General features: G+C 33.5%; 2 protein-coding genes across 8 annotated transcripts; both read right to left on the reverse strand.

Annotated features, from left to right (window-relative positions):
* Positions 1–564: 564 nt before the first annotated feature.
* Positions 565–12,590, reverse strand: LOC105201169 (serologically defined colon cancer antigen 8 homolog). Of its 4 annotated transcripts, XM_039449460.1 has the most exons (11): positions 11,832–12,589; positions 8,683–8,772; positions 8,152–8,615; positions 6,485–6,622; positions 5,767–6,100; positions 4,885–5,662; positions 3,954–4,192; positions 3,691–3,802; positions 3,370–3,487; positions 1,270–1,346; positions 651–1,177 (listed from the first exon to the last, which is right to left on the reverse strand). In XM_039449460.1, the coding sequence occupies exons 3-11, from the start codon at positions 8,355–8,357 to the stop codon at positions 651–653; spliced, it is 2,529 nt and encodes an 842-aa protein (XP_039305394.1). In that variant the 5' UTR covers positions 8,358–8,615; positions 8,683–8,772; positions 11,832–12,589. The 4 variants fall into 4 exon arrangements, with proteins under 4 accessions (XP_025988634.2, XP_025988636.2, XP_039305394.1 ...); XM_026132849.2 differs by having other exon boundaries at positions 565–1,177; positions 8,152–8,772; positions 11,832–12,587; XM_026132851.2 differs by having other exon boundaries at positions 565–1,177; positions 8,267–8,772; positions 11,832–12,584.
* Positions 12,591–14,345: 1,755 nt separating this feature from the next.
* LOC105201166 (major facilitator superfamily domain-containing protein 12) lies at positions 14,346–18,419 on the reverse strand. 4 transcript variants are annotated; one of them, XM_039449490.1, is made up of 9 exons: positions 18,304–18,419; positions 17,894–18,186; positions 17,420–17,831; positions 16,391–16,598; positions 16,078–16,286; positions 15,641–16,003; positions 15,375–15,531; positions 15,144–15,265; positions 14,346–15,055 (listed from the first exon to the last, which is right to left on the reverse strand). In XM_039449490.1, exons 3-9 carry the CDS (start codon positions 17,724–17,726, stop codon positions 14,952–14,954), a joined length of 1,470 nt encoding a protein of 489 aa, XP_039305424.1. In that variant the 5' UTR covers positions 17,727–17,831; positions 17,894–18,186; positions 18,304–18,419; the 3' UTR covers positions 14,346–14,951. The 4 variants fall into 4 exon arrangements, with proteins under 4 accessions (XP_039305424.1, XP_011167384.2, XP_011167385.2 ...); XM_011169082.3 differs by lacking the exon at positions 18,304–18,419 and having other exon boundaries at positions 17,894–18,078; positions 18,145–18,285; XM_011169083.3 differs by lacking the exon at positions 18,304–18,419 and having other exon boundaries at positions 17,907–18,286.
* Positions 18,420–18,642: the final 223 nt, after the last annotated feature.

The raw sequence follows: 18,642 nt of genomic DNA on the forward strand, positions 1-18,642 counted from the left end.
TTAATATAGCATAAATATATAAATAGCTATGATAGTTTTAACATAATATTTTCTTGTGGAAAATTTAAATTCCAAGTAAAAAGATGATTATCATTATCATTAACAAAGATTTATGTAATTCTGTGTTGTCAAAAAGAAAGCAAACTTCTTTGATTAGAAACAATTAGAAAATACATGCTTTGCTTTTTAATTCGCATTTTTTTTTTCATTAAAATAAAAATAAAATAATTATTATATTTTTAAAAACAACACGTGGAATATTTAAAAAATCAGAAAATTTTTGAATTTTAATTCAATTAATTGATTTTCTCCACAAGTTTATATGCTTCATTTTTAAAGTTTCAATTTTCATGCAATTTTTCTATGCATGTTTAATAAAATATTTACTTTAAAACTACATATAATTAGAAGTTTGTCATAGAAATACAGACCAGTAAGTTATTATGATTTTAAATATAAAGTTACAATATAATAGAGAAGAAAGTAGAGAGAGAAGAGAAAAAATTTGTTTCATAAGTTGTTTCATTCAAGAGAAGGTTTGTGAAAATAACTGACGAAACTAGATTCGATTCACACATTCTCTATTCTACATGTATTTACTCATGAGCATTATATTTATATATATGCGTATGTCATTAATACAGAATACGTTAGTGCAGAGTTTCAGTACTGGTTCTGGCTACATCGGAGTTAGGCTGATTATTTTCCTGCTCCGCCATTACGTTATATTGGTTGCCATTAACATACTGTTCTTCCGGGTACTGTGAAGGATCGTATTCGTCATATTGATTTTGGTCGTGCCCCATCATGTAAGCCTCCATGTTCGAATCATCCACTGCGTACGCCTCATTATTTTGGACGTCTCCTTGTTGCTGATACATCCCTGCAGTTTCCATTGCATTAGGCACAAAGTTATTTTGTACCGCGCCCGCGTGATCGCTCGATAAGGCATACGTGTCGCCCGGCATTCGATCGTTTCTTTTAGGCGCGTTCGAATACATTTCTGACTCCTCGTCCACTTCTTGTTGACCGCTCGCCGTATCGTATCCCTGATGTACCATTTGCGATGATTGAGCACCGACTGGTAACCCGTTCGTATGCGACGAGACTACTGAATCCGTCGTAGCGTTATAATGAAAAGCTCCAGTACCATCGTTAGCTTCCATAGCAATTCCTCCTGGAAGATAATCCTTGTTACTCGATCGATATTCGATGTGTGTACGTGCGTTTGATTGCAGATTTGTGTAGAAATTAATTGAAAATTAATACCTGCGTGACTTATAAGGCTGTCTTGTATTTTACTTGATAAGTGCTCTATGTTGCTTTGTAAGCCGGCCATTTCTTCCCTGTGATAAACGTGTAAATAGTTTAACAGATACGGGGTTAAAAGTTAACTATTAGCGGAAAATCAACGTCACATCGAGGCATAATAAATGCATAATAGAGTCATTTGCAGTTAGGATACACTCTCGCTATTACTGTGCTGATAGAGATGTTTTGGAGGTGTCGGACTTCTTTTTCGGAATTACTTTTACTTTTAGATCAACCTTAACAGTACGTTTCTTGCTCGAAGGCGAAGCGGTTTGCCCAACCGTTGTCACATCTCTCTCAACGACCCCCTCTGTCAACACAGAATAGCCTCAGATATATACATATAGAAGAAATGGTGCATTCTTATCTACTAATTGACATCGTAATAAACGATCGCACAGCAACGGGTGTTAAAGAGACACACCTAGTCGGGTCAAAACGAGAGCCACAGTTGACACATATAACTGCTAATTTGAAAGTAGTGCCCGGGAAAAAATGTTTCGTATATTATTATATAATTAGATATATTATTTTAATTTATATGAACATATTTGATATACAATTATGTATATTCAGGATGATTATTAATGACTGTTCCCACTTTTTACCATAGGAGCACGCATTTGTAATTTCTAATATAATAATATGTTAGAAATACGTATCCGTCGGTAAATCATGCTCCTATGGTAAAACATGGAAACAGTCATTAATAATCACCCTGTTTATATATAAAAAAATTTTTGCCAGATACTTTAAAAAATACAAACGCTATATATTATTTATCAGGGTTTAGTAGTAACTAGTTAAAAAATTAAAAGTTAAATAATAAAATTAAAAAGTTAAAAACTTTTAACTTGATTTAGTTAATTTTAAATAATTTAATTTTTAATTTTAACTAATAATTTTTAAAGTACATAAAATTTAACTTATTAATTTTTATTTAAAATAAAAATTTATTTTTGTAAAAAAAAACAATTATAAAAGAAAAAAATGCATTCTTACATAAAAAAATATTTCCATGTTATTTTATAAACTTAATTTACAAATAAAATATTAAACTCATTTAATGATCCATATTATACTTGTATAGAATAATCTAACTTTTAAAAATTGTTATTTTTTAATTTAAATAATGCTTTTCAAAAAAAACATCTAATTTAAGTAATTCAATCTTAACGTAATTTTTAACGAGTTAGTTTTTTGTTTATAACTTTTTAACTAAATTAATTTTATAAGTCGTTAACTTTCATTTAATTTAGTTAAAAGCATATTTGCAAATTTTTGCAAATTTTTTGTGGAAAGAGATAGAGAAGCCGTGTTTGCTCCATTGTAAAGATTAAACTTTTCTTTATTCGAAATTTAAACTTTATTTTAAAAAATAATGTAAAATGGTGTCAAGATCAAATTTTCCTAAATCATATTTTGCGATAATGTGTAATCATTAGATTTTGAAAATGGCTCGTCCCATCAATTTGCAATTTTACATAATTTTTTTATATACTAAAAATTAATACTTGACGAAAGATTCACAATGCTTAATTTTTTCGTCGCAACCAAAACGAGCAATATGTATAATGAAAAACTGCTATGTTGATTTTAACCAGCTGCTTTTTTGTTGAAATGTAATATTTCTAAAACGGCTATGTCAGATAGTAAATCTAGGTTTCAACTTTATAAAGTTTATACTATTTTGTTTTCTGATAAGTCCTGTGAAGATAGCAGTGATCACCTAAATGTTATTTTTTTTTTTTTTAATATGATTTAGGAAAATTTAAATTTTTTGACAACATTGAAATTTTAAATAAAGAAAAGTATAATCTTTAATGGAACAAACATGATTTCTCTATTTCTTTTTATTTGTCCACAAAATTCGCAAATTTTGATCTTGTTTTGATCCATTTAGATGTACATGTCCTCTTAATATATTATAAATCAAGTGGTACTTTTTTGAGTCTTGACTAATCGACCAACTAATCTAAGTAAACGTCTGACAGCCTGAAACTACGTGCGTTATGTATATCTTTCATTCAATTTCTGCAAGTCGGACTAAGAATATACTTGTGTTTAAGATTGTTAGCTTCCAAACGCTGTGTGAGAGATTGGCATTCGGCGGTCAATCTCGAGACGAGCGTGGCCTGATTACTCAGAGCGTCTTCTAGGCCCGCCACCGTGGCAGCTGCGAAATTTGGTTGCCTTGATCAGCCTGTTGCGATGTTAATTGACTAAATCTCAATCTCTGCCTATGCTAGGCATATATAGTGTTAGCATGCCGATTTCTCACACATAAAGATAGTACTCTTAAGTCAAAATCATTGTCAACAAATAACACTTTTCACGAACAATATACCTAACATAGGCATATCTAGGGTAATATCTTACCATGTTTAGTCTCCATATTCATTATCATGGACGTTAATTCCTTCTCGTTTTCCAATCTAGGCGTAACTTCGCTACGATTCTCTTCGGATCGTACAATTTTACTCATACTGATCTGAAAACGTACAAGAACTTTAGTTTATAATTTTGCATTTTGCTAAAATTTCTTAAGTCAGTTTATTTTTTTAACTTTTTTTAACTTTTTAATAATAGATACATATGATACGCATCGATCGCCAAAAACATTCAAGAAGAGTGATATTCACCTCTTTTTCCAAAGATGCTATTTGCTCCGACAGTCGCAGATTTTCTCGTCTGCAATGTACCAGATCAGCATCCGCTCTTTCCAAACGTTGCTTATACGAATTTATTTCTGCCTGTAATCTGCTCTGTTCTTGACGAGCCTGTCTATCGCTTCGTTCAGCTGCCAGTTTACCGGTTAAGACTTCCTGTTCCGCCGCGTCTTTCTCGCTTAACGCTTGATTCAAATCACTCTGCACGGTGGCTAAAACGAAAATATTTCTTCATTTGTAAATTCCTTACAAACAATTAGATCTTTCCTGGCGGAAAAAATTTCTATGAATAAATACAAAATTCTACTAAAACTTTGTAGAAATTTTTATTTTTTTAGAAATATCTACGCAATAATATTGTAAATTATATATTTTTTTTACATAAAAAAATTGATGAAAATAATATTTCATGCAAATCTATAATTTTTTAGAAAATAATATAAATATGCAAAAATTTTTTTAATTTGAGAAACAAAATCTTAAGTAGTTAAAACGTCTACTTATTTATACAGAGTGTAAAGACTGCAACAATACTTAATAGCTTTCTGAGATCACTTTAAGATAAAGATCCTAACGCTAAAATGTCGAAACTACAATAATATTTAAATGGGTAACTTTACATTTATGGAATTTGTAGCAATACATAACTTTGAATTTTGATGAAATTCTCTATAAAAATGTTTTAACATTTCTTTAGTTCTGTTGTTCACTAAAATTACATAGTATTTAAATTCTAGCATTTTCATATAGATTTTATTAACATTTCTTAAATTTCATAGATTCTGGCAGTTACTTTTTATTGTTTTTCATAGCTTTCTTTTTGTTTTTAGAATTTTGTAGAATGTTTTCCATCAGGATTCTAAAGTTTTCAATATTTATTTAACTTCGAACAACATAAACTTACATATCTTATTCTGCAGCTCTTTCTTCAAATTATCCATAGCGGTTTGCTTCTGAGATAACTCTCGTCTCAATTCGTTTATCTCTCGCCGCTGTTTCTCAGACTCCAACTGCGACTTGTTAGTAGTCTCCCAATGGGTCGCGATGTCGGCGGTGAGTTGTTCGATTTGCTGATTGTATCGACGCTCCACTTGCTGTCTCTCCTCAGTTATACGTCTGTTTGCATCCTGGGCCGCCTCCCGCAGCTTGTCGTGCTGCCTCTCCAGCTCGTCCTTCAATCTTCGAATCTCCATCTCGCTCTGGTTCCTCTCAAACTCGATCTCCTGCCTATCGTCCATGGACCGTCTCGCTCTGTGCGTCGCCTCGGATTCTTTGTCTCGCGCGACCGACAGCAGCTTTTGCAATTCCTCCAGCTTGACCTCAGCCTCGTACTTGGCGCGTAGAGCCTTATCCAATTCGACTTTCAATTCGGTATTGTTCTCACTTGAGCCGCTCTCGGACAAACGTTTCAGATTCGCCTGATTCTCCTCCTGCGCCTTTCGCAACTCTAGTTTGGCCTGGGTCAATTGCGCCTCCAACTCGCTGATTCTTGATTCGAACATTATACTGGGTCCTTCCAAGGGTTTCTCCCGCTTGTATTCTAATGTATTATCAGCGTGACCGCCCGCGTCCTGCTTGTGACACTCGTGGTTTGCCTCGCAGCGATCTTTATGATCCTGCAGAACACACTTGGACAATGCAACTTGATTCTTGCTATGCAATACCTCGTTTTCAGCCACGACCTAAGTGGGAGACCACGGTAATTGAAGCAATGAAAATAATGTCATCGTATTCTCTCTTCTACTGAGCTTTTCTAATTGTGTTGGTTTAGAAAAAAAATTTATACCTCGCGAACTTTGGTCAATAGATTGATCAGTTCATCTCTACAGTATTGAGACTCTCGTTCCAGTTGTTCTATATAATCCTCCTGCCGTTCGATGAAGGACGTTAATTCCGGAGGAATGGATTGAAGATCGCCTCTTGACAATGCAATATTACTGTAAGCCTTTGACGACTGGATAGTTTTCGAGAGAGGTGGGAAGGTATTCAAAACTGCATTTCTAGAGAGATCCTTTCTTCGGAAACTATCGCTAATCATACTTTGTTCATCTGTGTCTTCTCCAGATTCATCAATTCGCAGGTTACTGCTTTTATATATACTTCGAACACTTCGCTGTTTTCTGTATAGAAAGTGTTATGTGTATTATATATAATAAAATACACGGAAGATAATTAGAAATAAAATACCTATAAAATAATTTTGAAGAGAGACAGAAGAAAGCGGGAGGGGGCGGGGGGGAGAAAGAGAAAGAATGCAGAGAAGGAAAGAATATTTTAAAAGTCTATTTAATAATACAGAAATCTTTTTTATTATATACTCGATAGAACATCAAGTTTTAATAGATTTTCTAAACTAATATATATACATATATATATATATATTTATTTATTTATTTATTTATTTATTTATTTATAAATTATAATTGATATTGTCGAGATTGTAATAGATATTGTATAAGAATTTTATTATACTCTGTTATAAATTTGATTTTTTGTCAACTCACGTTCCGGACATGCTCGTTGGAGAGTACGATTCAGCTAACAGATACTTCAGTTTCGAGATAGCTTCTCTGTATGCCAGCTCCATATAATCCGCCGGTTTCCTCTTGCTTAAATCCAACTTTGAAGATACATTTGCTTTCCTGCAAAATAATTATTCCCTCTCATACAATTAATAAAATATTACACACACGTACACACATATAAACAAAATGTCAATACTATATCAGCAAATTCGAGCAGAATATTCGAAGTGTTGAAAGATGAATTGACATGAATTACGTTTACATTAAATTTATATTTCAACAGAGATTGCCAATACAATCTGATAGAAAATGGCCAGCAGAAACTAAGTAAAATTATTTGGTAACCATGTAAATATCTAGAATGTCATTTAAATAATTAGGAAATGTGATACATTCTGCAGTTCATTTTGACATCTTTTTTTGATAAATTGTTATATTTCTGCTAATATTTTTGACAAAATAGCGGATACTTTGCAAAATTTGTTTTCGATAGATATAACCATCTAAATATGTGTGTGTGTTGTGTGTTTATTTATTAGATATTTATAATTAGATATTTATAATTTTAAATAGTAAATCGATGTTAATAAGAACTATCGAAAATTCAAACAATAACTGAACAATCACACAAAATCAATGATAGTCAAATTAAATCAAATTAAATTATAAGTTTCATTTAATATTGTGTTTTCATATACGGGTCGATGCACTTATAGGTCATAGCTACATCTTAATGCTGATTCTAGTTCATGAAATCGCACGCCGAATAACTTTTCGATTTTAAAACACAGTTCTAAGTCGAACAAGAATCAGGAATATCACAATATTAAATTGAAAATCAATTTAATAATAACCGATGCTAACAAGCATCTAAATGTGAGAACCTTTTCTCCCTTAAAAAAATAAAAAAAAAACTGTAAAGAATTTATTCCGAAAAATAATACCTCAACCAGGGATCGAATCTGGGACCTCCGGACTTTTCGGGGCAAGAGTCAATTATTGGTTTATGAAAATATTTCCAATGTAAAAATCATATTTACTCCATAATTAATTCAGATACATAATCGTACGTATTTCAGCTTTTCTTCAAACCATTGTCGATAATATGTTCATATAATCCGCATATTTTTCCAATTTTTTATTCGAAGATATGAGAAGTAAATGAATGTATTACTAATGAAGGCTTGAAGAAAACATACGATTTTGTGTCAGATTAATTATGGAGTAAATATAATTTTCATATTGTAATTATTTTTGCACATTGCTGCGTGATTTGACTCTTGTAATTGTGCAATTATTATTTTATAATTTTTATTTATAATATTGAGTATATGTATGTACCGCGCATTCAACACACACACACACACACACACACACACACACACACACACACACACACACACACACACACTTTTATGTATACACATATAATACATAATTTGTTGAATAAAATAAGTTTTAAATAAATGTAATCAACTTTAGAAATTATAAACACATTCCCAGAAAAATTAAAGTATCTTTTTAGATATTTTTCCAAAGTAAAATTCTATATATTTATAATATTTATCATAATAATATATCACAATCGGGTATACAAAATACTTTTCCTTTTAATAGACAAATTAATAAATAAATTCCAACTTCACCTGTTTCTCAAGCGCTTCATACGTGCAACGCACGCCGGATCCGTGCAATTACTTATACCGGGTGATGTTTTCAATTTCGCGTTGATTCTCGGGGAGAATTTTGGACGTGTCGTACCCAGGTTGCCGATGGTCGCGATGCTCGTCACGCTACCAGGTACGAAGGGGTGGCAATCGCGACAACCGTAGGCGTTGTTCGTCGCCAGCATTCTGCTGAGCGCGTTCTACCCCTTTGTCAGGCGACTCTTCGCCTTCGCTTCACCCTCGAAGAACGCACGCCGCTCGGCCGACCGGCCGGCCAATCGATGATACGTTTCTCCCAGCCGGGAGAAGTCGACGAAGAAAATCGAACGTCTGCTTCAACATTGTAACTGGAGGAGCCTGGTGGTGGATCGCGTGCAATGGTACCATCCGATCTTCGTAGACCCCTTCGCGGGGACAAGTGGCACCGTACCGCCACCGTACCACTACCGAATATATACGCGTTCCGTGACTTATTAACCTGGAGCGTACCTTGGTGGATCTAGAGCATACCTTCGGTAACGATGGAACGAGAGGACGAGGGTAGGCGAATATACTGGTGCTATCGTTCCCTGACATTTTTCATGTCCCGTTGGAGAATTCCTATGGAAACAGAATGATCAACAATGCCCGACGACGAGGACGAGAATGTGGTTCATGGAGAATGAAGTTCTCATTAAAAGACTATTTAGAGAACAATTTCTGTTTGAAGATGATTATTAGGAACTCGTATTAAACTAGAATTGATTTCGTAACCAATTTAGTAATTATTTCGTAACTTTTTCTTTAATCTTCTTTCTTTAATCAAAGCCGAAACCACATTAAAAGTAAACCATATTAAAAGTTTGTAATACTGAAGCCGTAATTGGATAGCTTAAGTTATTTTTTTTACGGCTTTCTCTTTGCTTCTTTTTTCAATTCTTAATCTATTAGTTTAAATATTTCTTCAAGGATTAAACCAAAAAAAAATTATAAGCTATGAAATATAAATATTTATTGTCACATAGAAACTAGCAATTGAAAGATAAAATTTATTTAACTCGTTAAGCGCCACACCGGTTTTACGTGCCGTTCCGTTCAGACCACAGTTAGCCGTCAAGCGCCCTGATTAAAAAAAAAACGGATAGAAAACGATAGAAAGTTCAAGAAATCTGATTCAAAACGATAGAATTCTATCGTTTTAAATCAGGTTTCTTAAATTTTCTATCATTTTTTATGGGTTTTTTTTATCGGGTCTGGCTTTTCCGATCCATACGGACCGGCAACGTCTGAACGAAAAGTCTAGCGCCGGTTCCTAAGGACCAGCGTGGCGCTTAACGTGTTAAAGAAACTGTTCAGACAGTTCCAAAATAGACCTACCTTGGTAGACCAAGAAATTCGATTTTTAAAAATATGATTTGAAAAGTATAAATTAAAAAAAAAAAATATTTCTTATGGTTAAAATTCAGGAAAATGGAATATCATAAACCGTTAAAGAGGTCAATATATAGATAAAAAAAATGAGAAACGTAATACGCACCGAAATATATAAGAAAAATTTATGTAAATAATTCTGTTTTTTTAATGTGAAAATTCCAAAATATCAGATTTACTAAACTGTCCATGTACCTAGTTTAGCATTGCGTAACAAATCGTTCTGATCAGTAAAAAAAAAATTACAGTATTCTATTTGTGCGTATTCTATTTTGTTTCAAAATAAAGCAATTGATTAAAGTCAACACACGGACGTACACAAATGCTACTATTGTCGATCGAAAAGGTTTGCGAAAAACTATTAATTACTTTATTATTTTTTTATTACCAAAATTCTTTTTTTTCTTCTCTTGCCAGTTTTTAAACTTAAATATTTAATTCTTTTAAAAGATAAAAAATAATAAAATTAAAAATTAAAAACAACTTTTTTAATGCATTTTGCATAGTTGTAAAATAAATAGCTAAATAGTAAAATGTAGCTTCAACTATCAATAATAAATGAAAAAATGTTCAAATGCTGCACTGCAAGTTAATAGCTTGGAACAGCTCAGGATTTTTTCGTATTTCATGAAAAATTAATTATATCAGTGAAAAAAAATCAGTTTTTAAACGTGCATTTTAAAAAGCAAAAATTGGAGCTTAAAATTAAAGCTGTGTTTAATTTTATCTCTACAGCCTTTATTCCTTTTAAATTACATAAAATTAATAATTAGAATCTCTCAATATTTTTGTAATAATTTTTTGTTATAATTTTACTTTAAAATGCTACAGCTTGATGAAATATTATTAAACAAAATTTAAAATAAAAATATTTTTAATTTTCCAAGATTTAAAATGCTTTTTGAAAAGAAGGTACGATGATTCTTCGCAATTTTATCTCTTGAAAATTTAATAAACTTTGAATTTCTTAGAAAAAGTTCTTTTACTATACTATCACTTAGAAACTCAGAGCGTTTTGAAATTTTGAAATATTAGTAAATAAAATTTGTAAATATTAATAAATGAATTTTATTTACTAACATCGTGAAATTTTATATTGTTTTAATATTTTATTTTAATAATAGCACATGTTCAAAGATAAAACTTGATATTTTCAATAATTATATGTACATATAAAAACCGTGAATTTATTTAAAAATTATAAAGTGACAAACTTTTGAACGTTAGTATAATTCTTATATTAATTCAGCAATTTTTCACCATTTTTTACTCTACAATAATAAAAAAAAGTATGTGTATTATAGTCCTTAATTTACATTTTATACAATAATTTTGTTAATAATCAATATTTTTTATTAAAAACTTAACATTTACATTCATCCATATGTTGTTCAATCGATTTTAAACTCAAAATTATAAAATATTTATTATTTAAAGTTATTTATAAAAATTGTAATAATACTGCCTAATAATATATGTGAATCGAAGAAAAATAGGGATGTGGCCTTTTACTACCATAGATTTAAAAAATTGATTTTATTTAAAAAAAATTAAAATAAAAAGAAAATATAAGAATAAATGCAAATATCTATGTACGCGTACATAATATATATCTTCCGTCTGTAAACTGCAGTAATATTAAAAATCTACACTACAGATAATATAAACTATATAGAGCAGTAAAACTGCAATCAATCAAATAACTACTTCAAGAAAGAAGCCATATTAGACCTGTATAAGCATCAGCACGCTTATTAAGAGAATCCTATTATGAATAGCGACCGCGTTACAGAATAAATTAATTTTTATAAAATTAATTAGTTTAATAGATCACAAAATCCTTTTGTAGAATACAAGTATGCACTAAAAAAATTTGGATAGGATAGATTTTATGAGAAAATCGAAACAAAGAAAATAATAAACCTGAGAATGACCATGATTTAATTTTTTGCTGATATCAGGTGATACGATTTTTGAGATGCCATCTCTACAACGTGGACATACACTACGATGCCAATGTTACAGGTTAGACCTTGAAAAACGTTACCAGCGACTATTGGCACACCTGGCGAAGAGAGCGCCGAGCGCGTGTATGTATGTAATTCAAATTTTTCCTAATGACTTTCGCGCGACTGACTGATTCGTCGCACTGTACCGATGATTAATTTAGGCAAACGCAATGAGGACGAGGCGCGAATACCGAATTGCAGGGACGAATAAATAGTAGATACGTGTACAAATTGACTCACCGTTTGCCGCTGGTCACTCCGTCCAGCTCCGTCTCGGCCGCACTTCTCTAACATCCGAGATCCAAGATCCTTCTCACGACGATTCTCCTCTTGATTTACACTTGGCACGAACGCGCGACACTTCGCTTTCAACCATTGAACTATACTCATACTGGAATGGGCACTGCCATATTACGTCCGTAAGCGAGAAACGTAATAGAAATAGCATGAGAGGCCACTTATCTTTCTCTAAGCGTTCTCTGCGCATGCGTCAGCATTCACCTTGCATTCCTACTCAAAAGTTAACTTTCTTCCTCGTTTCCACATTGATATTTATCCTCGTTTCTCGTGTGCCGATACTGCAAAAACTTTCTAATTTTCTGACTGTTATACCGACAAATTAAGAGAGGTGGCCCTTCAAAATGGCTCTCTCTCGTCACGTTTTCTGGAATCGGCTAGTGCCCATTCCAGTATGAGTATAGTTCAATGCTTTTAATCTTTCAACACTCCTGGCACTCACGCCTGTCAAAAACTCGAGATACGAGGCAATGAAGAAGACGCGAAACACGATTGAAACGCGACACGACTTCGCGCCATGCAGCGTATCTCACGGTTGGTATGTACGAACACCCGATACTCTCACTTCACTTTCGACACTCTCGAAACATTCACCAACACTCGCTCGCATCGAAAATTCGAACGGGACGACGAAGAGTTGAAACGCGCCATGACGCGTTGCGACGTCGCGTTCCAAGCAGAACAACAAGTCAAAATGACATCAAAATGAATCGTAATTGATTGAAAAATGACTTTTAATGATCATTTTGCAGTCACTTTGACATCATTTTGACATCGTGATGACTCCCTGTTCTGCTTGGGGCCGTCCTGCCTGACCTTCCGACCGCTGCCGTACTGCGTAGTGCGTGGTACTGCGTAGCGGCGCGAGCCGCGTCTACGCCGCAGCGCTGCTACGCAGTAGAGCAGCGGCTAGTCGGTCGGTCGGTCAGGCAGGACGGCGCGATGTCGCTACGCGTCGCGGCACATTTCAACTCGCATCTTCGTCGTCCCCTACGAGTTTTTGACGCAAGCGAATATTTCGAGAGTGTCGTGGAGTGTCGAATGTGAAGTGAAGTGTCGGGCGTTCTTGCCAACATCCGTCGTGTCGGATACGATGCATAGTGCGAAGTCGTGTCGCGTTCAATCGTGTTTCGTGTATCTTCTCCGTTGTCTCCATACCTCGAGTTTCAGACGCGTGTGAGTACCAGTAGCGAAAACGAAAGATCGCACGTTTGTGCAAAGTGTGAATCAAGACGAATCGTCCAGAATCGTAGTGAGGATCTTGGATCCTCCATGATCTTCAGACTGTAACGGTCAGTCGATCGGGACATCGCGTCGCGCGTTTAATCGCATCTCTCCGTTGCCTTCTATCCCGTATCTCGAGTTTTCGACGGGCGTGAGTACTAGTTGAAAAGCGAAGTGTCGCGCGTTCGTGCAAAGTGTGAATCAAGAGGAGGAGGATTGTCGTAAGGAGGATCTTGGATCTCTTATGTTCAAGAAGTGCGGCCGAGATGGAACGAACGATTCGCCAGCGGCAAACGATGAGTCAATTTGTACTTGTATCTACTATTTTTTCATTTCTACAATTCGGTATTCGCACCTCGTCCTCATTGCGTTTGCGTAAATTATCGTCGGTACAGTACGACGAATCAGTCAGTCTCGCGAAAACGGTTAGAACAAAAACGATTTGAAGCTCGTATACGTGCTTCTTTCGCCAAGTATGTCAATAGTCGCAAGTAACATGCTTTCCGAGATCTAAATATTGGCATCGTAGTTCACGTTGTAGAAATGGAATTTTGAAAAATCGTATCAGCGAAATCATGGTCATGGCTACTGACTGACAAGAATTGCGTATTACAAATTTTTCTTGAAGTATTGAACAATTTTCTAATAGTTTAAAGTTGGTTCTATTGTAGTGGAATAAACCCTTATTGGTTTAAATTTAAATTATTAAGAAAAAAAAATATTAAAAACATCTATGACTAATGTTGGTCTTTTCTCAATTTTCATTGTGTTAAACATTTCACACGGTCTTGTATTTATGTTAATTATTGAAAACAAATTTAACGTATGGTTACCATAATTATAGCAGTCACTTTTATACATGTAATAAAAATAAAAAAAAAAGATTTAAAAAATCAAACATTCAGAAATACATAAGACAAATGAAAAGAAAATATAAAAATAATTTTAAGATAACATCGATTCAGTAACTCTAGATTACTTCCCAAGATTCTACATTTGTGTGACAAAATGTAATACACAGACTCAAATAAAAGAACGCAGTTACCTTTTAAAGTGCAGTAGGCATACATAGATTCAATCGTATTAAAATCAGAAAAACATGTTTATATATGCTATATATTTTTGAGGTATGATTTCCAGGTAATAACTGTATTTAAAAAATATTTAATATTTCATTAAAAAATTTTTTACAATATCGTGTTATAATAAATTCATTAAATGGGATAAAATAAATTCTAATATCATTAAAATATATTAAATTGTAATATCAACAATTTTAAATAAAAAAATAGTTTGTTCTTAGTATATATCACACATCATGGCCTATATAGCAAGTATTACTTATTCTTTTTCAGTAAATATAAATGTCTTTACATTCCACATTTTAGACCAGATATTGCAAATAAAGATCCATTTACATCTATCGCAATGTTTTAATCGTAAGCGATGATCGTAAAAAACCGTCGTAAACATTGCTCGTCTACAAAATCGTGTGTACTTGTTCGAACGTTTGTCCGTTACTAAAATATTTTTATATATGATTGCAATTATTAGACTTTGTGTTACGAGTTATTAGATCTTTGATTCCACTTTTATACTTTTAAAAGCTTTTACTTTAATTCATCGAGGAATGGTAATTCCTCTCCCTCAGTTTTGAATATTTCGAAGCCGGTATCAATAAAACTAAGAAGTTATAAAATGCGATCGTTGTATGTATCGTTTTGCATTACGGAGAGCAATAAATTAATTGCTATAAATGCTCCAGTATGATCATCGTAAAGAGCTTACGATAAATATTACGAGAGATGGATGGACTTTTAATTACATTATTACAGATCATCAATGTACACTAGATTGAGATTCATTTGCAGTGGAGTTTGCATCAATCGCATTTGGAGTTTCTATGAAACCTTCATCATCATCGTTGCGAAACGTTTCAAATACTGAAACAATTATTCAAATTTATATAGTGAAAGATATACGATTGTTATTATCACAACATATACTAAAACAAATACATTTTAAACGTACCCGTAGTACGAGAAAACGGTTTGATGTATAAAATCATTAGTAAAGCAATTGCCGCAGAAATGCCGCAGACATATGTAAGAATGTCTCTGTAGTAATAATTAGCATAACCAGACGAAAAATGCCTAAAAAGAGCAAATACAGTTAAAGCTGTGCTTCTTTCAGCTTGTAACTTTTTAAGTAATAAGAATTTCAATTAAAGTTTTATATATATCAAATAATATTCTTACTAACTTTACTAAATACTGAATCAGCATAACCACCAGACCGTTACTAAGTTTATCTGTAAAGCTCATTATTCCGTAGGCGAAGGCACCGCTCTCAGTATTTTTTCCTATTAGATCGGAAGTAACACCAAGACTAGTCACTAACATTATTGCACCAGCGGAACCTGAAATATTGCGAATTGAATTAGCAAAGTATTTTTACAGGTTTTTAAAATTTATAAGCTTTTACATTTGCATTTTATATCTAATTAAAAATTGAATCACATTATTTACCTAATAGTATAGATACAACGTAGATCTGATATTTAATATATAAATCGCCGGTGCCGAATTGTATCCATATACAGGCGCATATCGCAAGTAAAGCACCGATGGAATACGCTACCTTTCGTCCCCATTTTGTATTGAGTCTCTCTATGATTAAAGATGTCAAAAAACTACTTAGATACATTGTCAATGGTATATAAGCCAGAGATGTCGCAGGCATATTCAACGACTCGTGTAAGTAAAGAGGCATATAAATTTGGCATAAATTAATGAATAGTCGTGTAAGCATATAGACGCATGCTACTTGATACAATCTGATATCTCTCAATAATACTGATGCTGTCCTGGGGTTTCTATGCAAAAAACTACCTAAAAGAATATCAAATCTATTGTTACACATATATGTACTTATACATAATATTAAGATAATTGTACTCTATTACCATTAGCATTGCCATTAGCGCTTTCCTTAACAACAACATGAAATATAATAGATGCTATTAATCCAGTTGCGACTCCAATTAGAACAACTTTCTGAAATTTGTGAATGTCACCAGGTCCAATCTGAGAGTCATATTCATCGCTCGTTACATGTAGGACACCCCACATAATACAATAAACGAGAACATTAGAAAAGACAGTAAACGTAAACCTATTTAATATTACAACAGGATTAGAGATTATGTTTATACATATTATCTTCATTAAATAAATGTTGTATACACGCTACTTTTCCTCAATAACTTCCACTATTACCTTATAGCTATAAGTTCAGTTCTCTCGTGTTCAGCAGGTGTAAGCTCCGGGACTAGAGCCAAATGCGATATTTGTACCGCCGCCCAACCAAATTGAAAGATTACCACAAAAGCAGCGTAATAAACTAACTGTGCGTATTGATGCGCACTTTCACAGCCTAAACATTGCGAGAATATAAATGGGAATCCTAATAGTACACAAATAGTGCCTGCAAAAAAATTATTGCAGTGTCATAAAATAAATTCAGATTTGTCAAAAGCAAATTTTGTAAAACATTTGCTACAATTTTGTCAATGGAATATTAGCAAAGCTATAATAAAATCTACTAACAAAATACAATAGCAGATTCACTTTGGAATATTGCGGTAATTTGGCATAAACTGAGTCTGCATTAAATTTGTCATCTTCTAGAGTTTGCTGGCATAAACTGGCAGCAAATTACCAATAGAATTTTAGCATTAATTCTAATTACGATATATCTGGTTTAAGTAGCCTTCTTAAATAAAAAAATCTGTTGCTTATGTATACAAGGTGCTCAGCAACAAATGAGAGAAAATTTAAGAAAGATTCTGAGTGATAAGATGAAAAATAAGAATAACAAAATTGTGATTGTTTCATTTGTTTACTTATAAAAATTTAAATTCACATAAAACTTAGATTATATGAATATCTATAATTAAAAACAAAGCCTTAATCACAATTTTGTTATTCTTGATTTTGGTCTTATTTTATTATTTAGAATCCTCTTAATTTTTCTCCCACCTGTTTTTAAAAATTTTGTAAACCAAATAGACATGTCATTTAATTACAAAATGCAATTCAATTTCTTCTAATAATCTTTTGTCAGATTATGTGGACAAGTTCTGCTGGCAAAACATGAGCTTAAAGTAGATACAGTCGATGCCATAACATTCCGCTTGCACTTGTTAGCGAACTGCTAGCATACTGCCAATATTTTACTGGTTAAATGAGGTAACAGCAAGACTGACCATGATAAAGACAATAAAAAAAAAAGATAAAGAATAGTACCTAACAAGTGCCAAGTCTTCCTTCTGCCGTATCTGCACAACCAAAAATCGTCATTTCTGTCAGACTGAAAACCAACAAATGGAGTAACCAGGGCATCTGCTAGTTGACCGATGAGCAGCACAACGCCAGCCAAAGTGGGATCAAAACCAAGGACCAGGTGAAAAAAAACCAGTAAATATGTGAACCACATGGAAGCGCAAATGTCATTGAGTACATGGCCTGTGCCGTACGCTAGTCTCAGATGCAGAGGCAATTTCCGTATTATCTCCGCGTAGTCATCCGTCGAACTGCTCGTGCCAGGTTCCATTGTGACAGATCGAACATAAACAGCTGGCTTCTCTCGCGAGATGCGATTTACGTTTCTCTTTTTCTCCGGAATTCTTCGCTGAGGGAAAAGTCCGGCATCAGACTCCTGTCAATGACACGTTAATCACTATAAAGGATCGCTGCGGCGTCATCAATAATCAAACATACCGTGCATAAATACCAAAAAAACGATGAAGAACGCCACGATGAGACGTCGTCACGGCGTTTCCCTTTCCGATGTAACGTGAACGAAAATCACCTTGTTTATCAAAGTCAAAGGTGTTCGAGATAGAGGTGGCATCGGTCCTAACCTATCAAGTCTCTCCCAAGCATCATGTTGTGATTGTACCACTCTATACCAACCAGTGACCTCATTTTACATTGACGAGCAGTTATATGACTCATTCTCACGTACTTACACGTGATATGTGCCTTTTGTCATTGGTGATCACTGATGGCTGCTGCGGACGGGTGATAATGTAATCAAAAGATCGCGTTTCGCTTGCCGGCTCCCGGGCTCCAATTCTTCACCGACTTTATAAAGTTTCACGGTAATTATTTAGAACACCCTATCTTACCTCCACTTTTGCTGAAATTAAGCTCATTCAACGCATTTTTGCATAAAATGAAAGAATTTGACAGAAAAAAGTGTCGCTCTGTCCCGTGAATCGAAATATTAAACGTTAAATTTGACATTTATACAGGTTAGAAAATCTGTCATATCGACGAAATCCAGCCATCCAGCGACAAGAGTATGCCCTATGCCCACGTACGCATGCAAAAAATGCACGAATTTGAAACACGAGTGTAAATAAAATATTCTCTGTTTTAAAAACACAAAAATTTGGTGTTCTTAAAACAGAGAATTTGTGCTTTTAAAGCAAAGAATAGTTTGTTATTTCATTATTTTTATTTAT

This window comes from Solenopsis invicta, chromosome 1 (assembly GCF_016802725.1).
Source record: "Solenopsis invicta isolate M01_SB chromosome 1, UNIL_Sinv_3.0, whole genome shotgun sequence".
Taxonomy (NCBI): Eukaryota; Metazoa; Arthropoda; class Insecta; order Hymenoptera; family Formicidae; genus Solenopsis; species Solenopsis invicta.

Excerpts from the sequence above, each read along its gene's own strand:
- LOC105201169 (XM_026132849.2), bottom strand. The coding sequence starts at position 8,357 with ATGCTGGCGACGAACAACGCCTACGGTTGTCGCGATTGCCACCCCTTC. Across the intron at positions 4,193-4,884 it reads AGAGCTGCAGAATAAGATAT|CCACCGTGCAGAGTGATTTG; the intron begins GTAAGTTTATGT and ends TTTTCGTTTTAG. Across the intron at positions 1,347-3,369 it reads GCTAACAATCTTAAACACAA|GGAAGAAATGGCCGGCTTAC; the intron begins GTATATTCTTAG and ends CGTTTATCACAG.
- LOC105201166 (XM_039449490.1), bottom strand. The coding sequence starts at position 17,726 with ATGGAACCTGGCACGAGCAGTTCGACGGATGACTACGCGGAGATAATA. Across the intron at positions 16,287-16,390 it reads ACTGAACTTATAGCTATAAG|GTTTACGTTTACTGTCTTTT; the intron begins GTAATAGTGGAA and ends AATATTAAATAG. Across the intron at positions 15,532-15,640 it reads CGTTGTATCTATACTATTAG|GTTCCGCTGGTGCAATAATG; the intron begins GTAAATAATGTG and ends GCAATATTTCAG.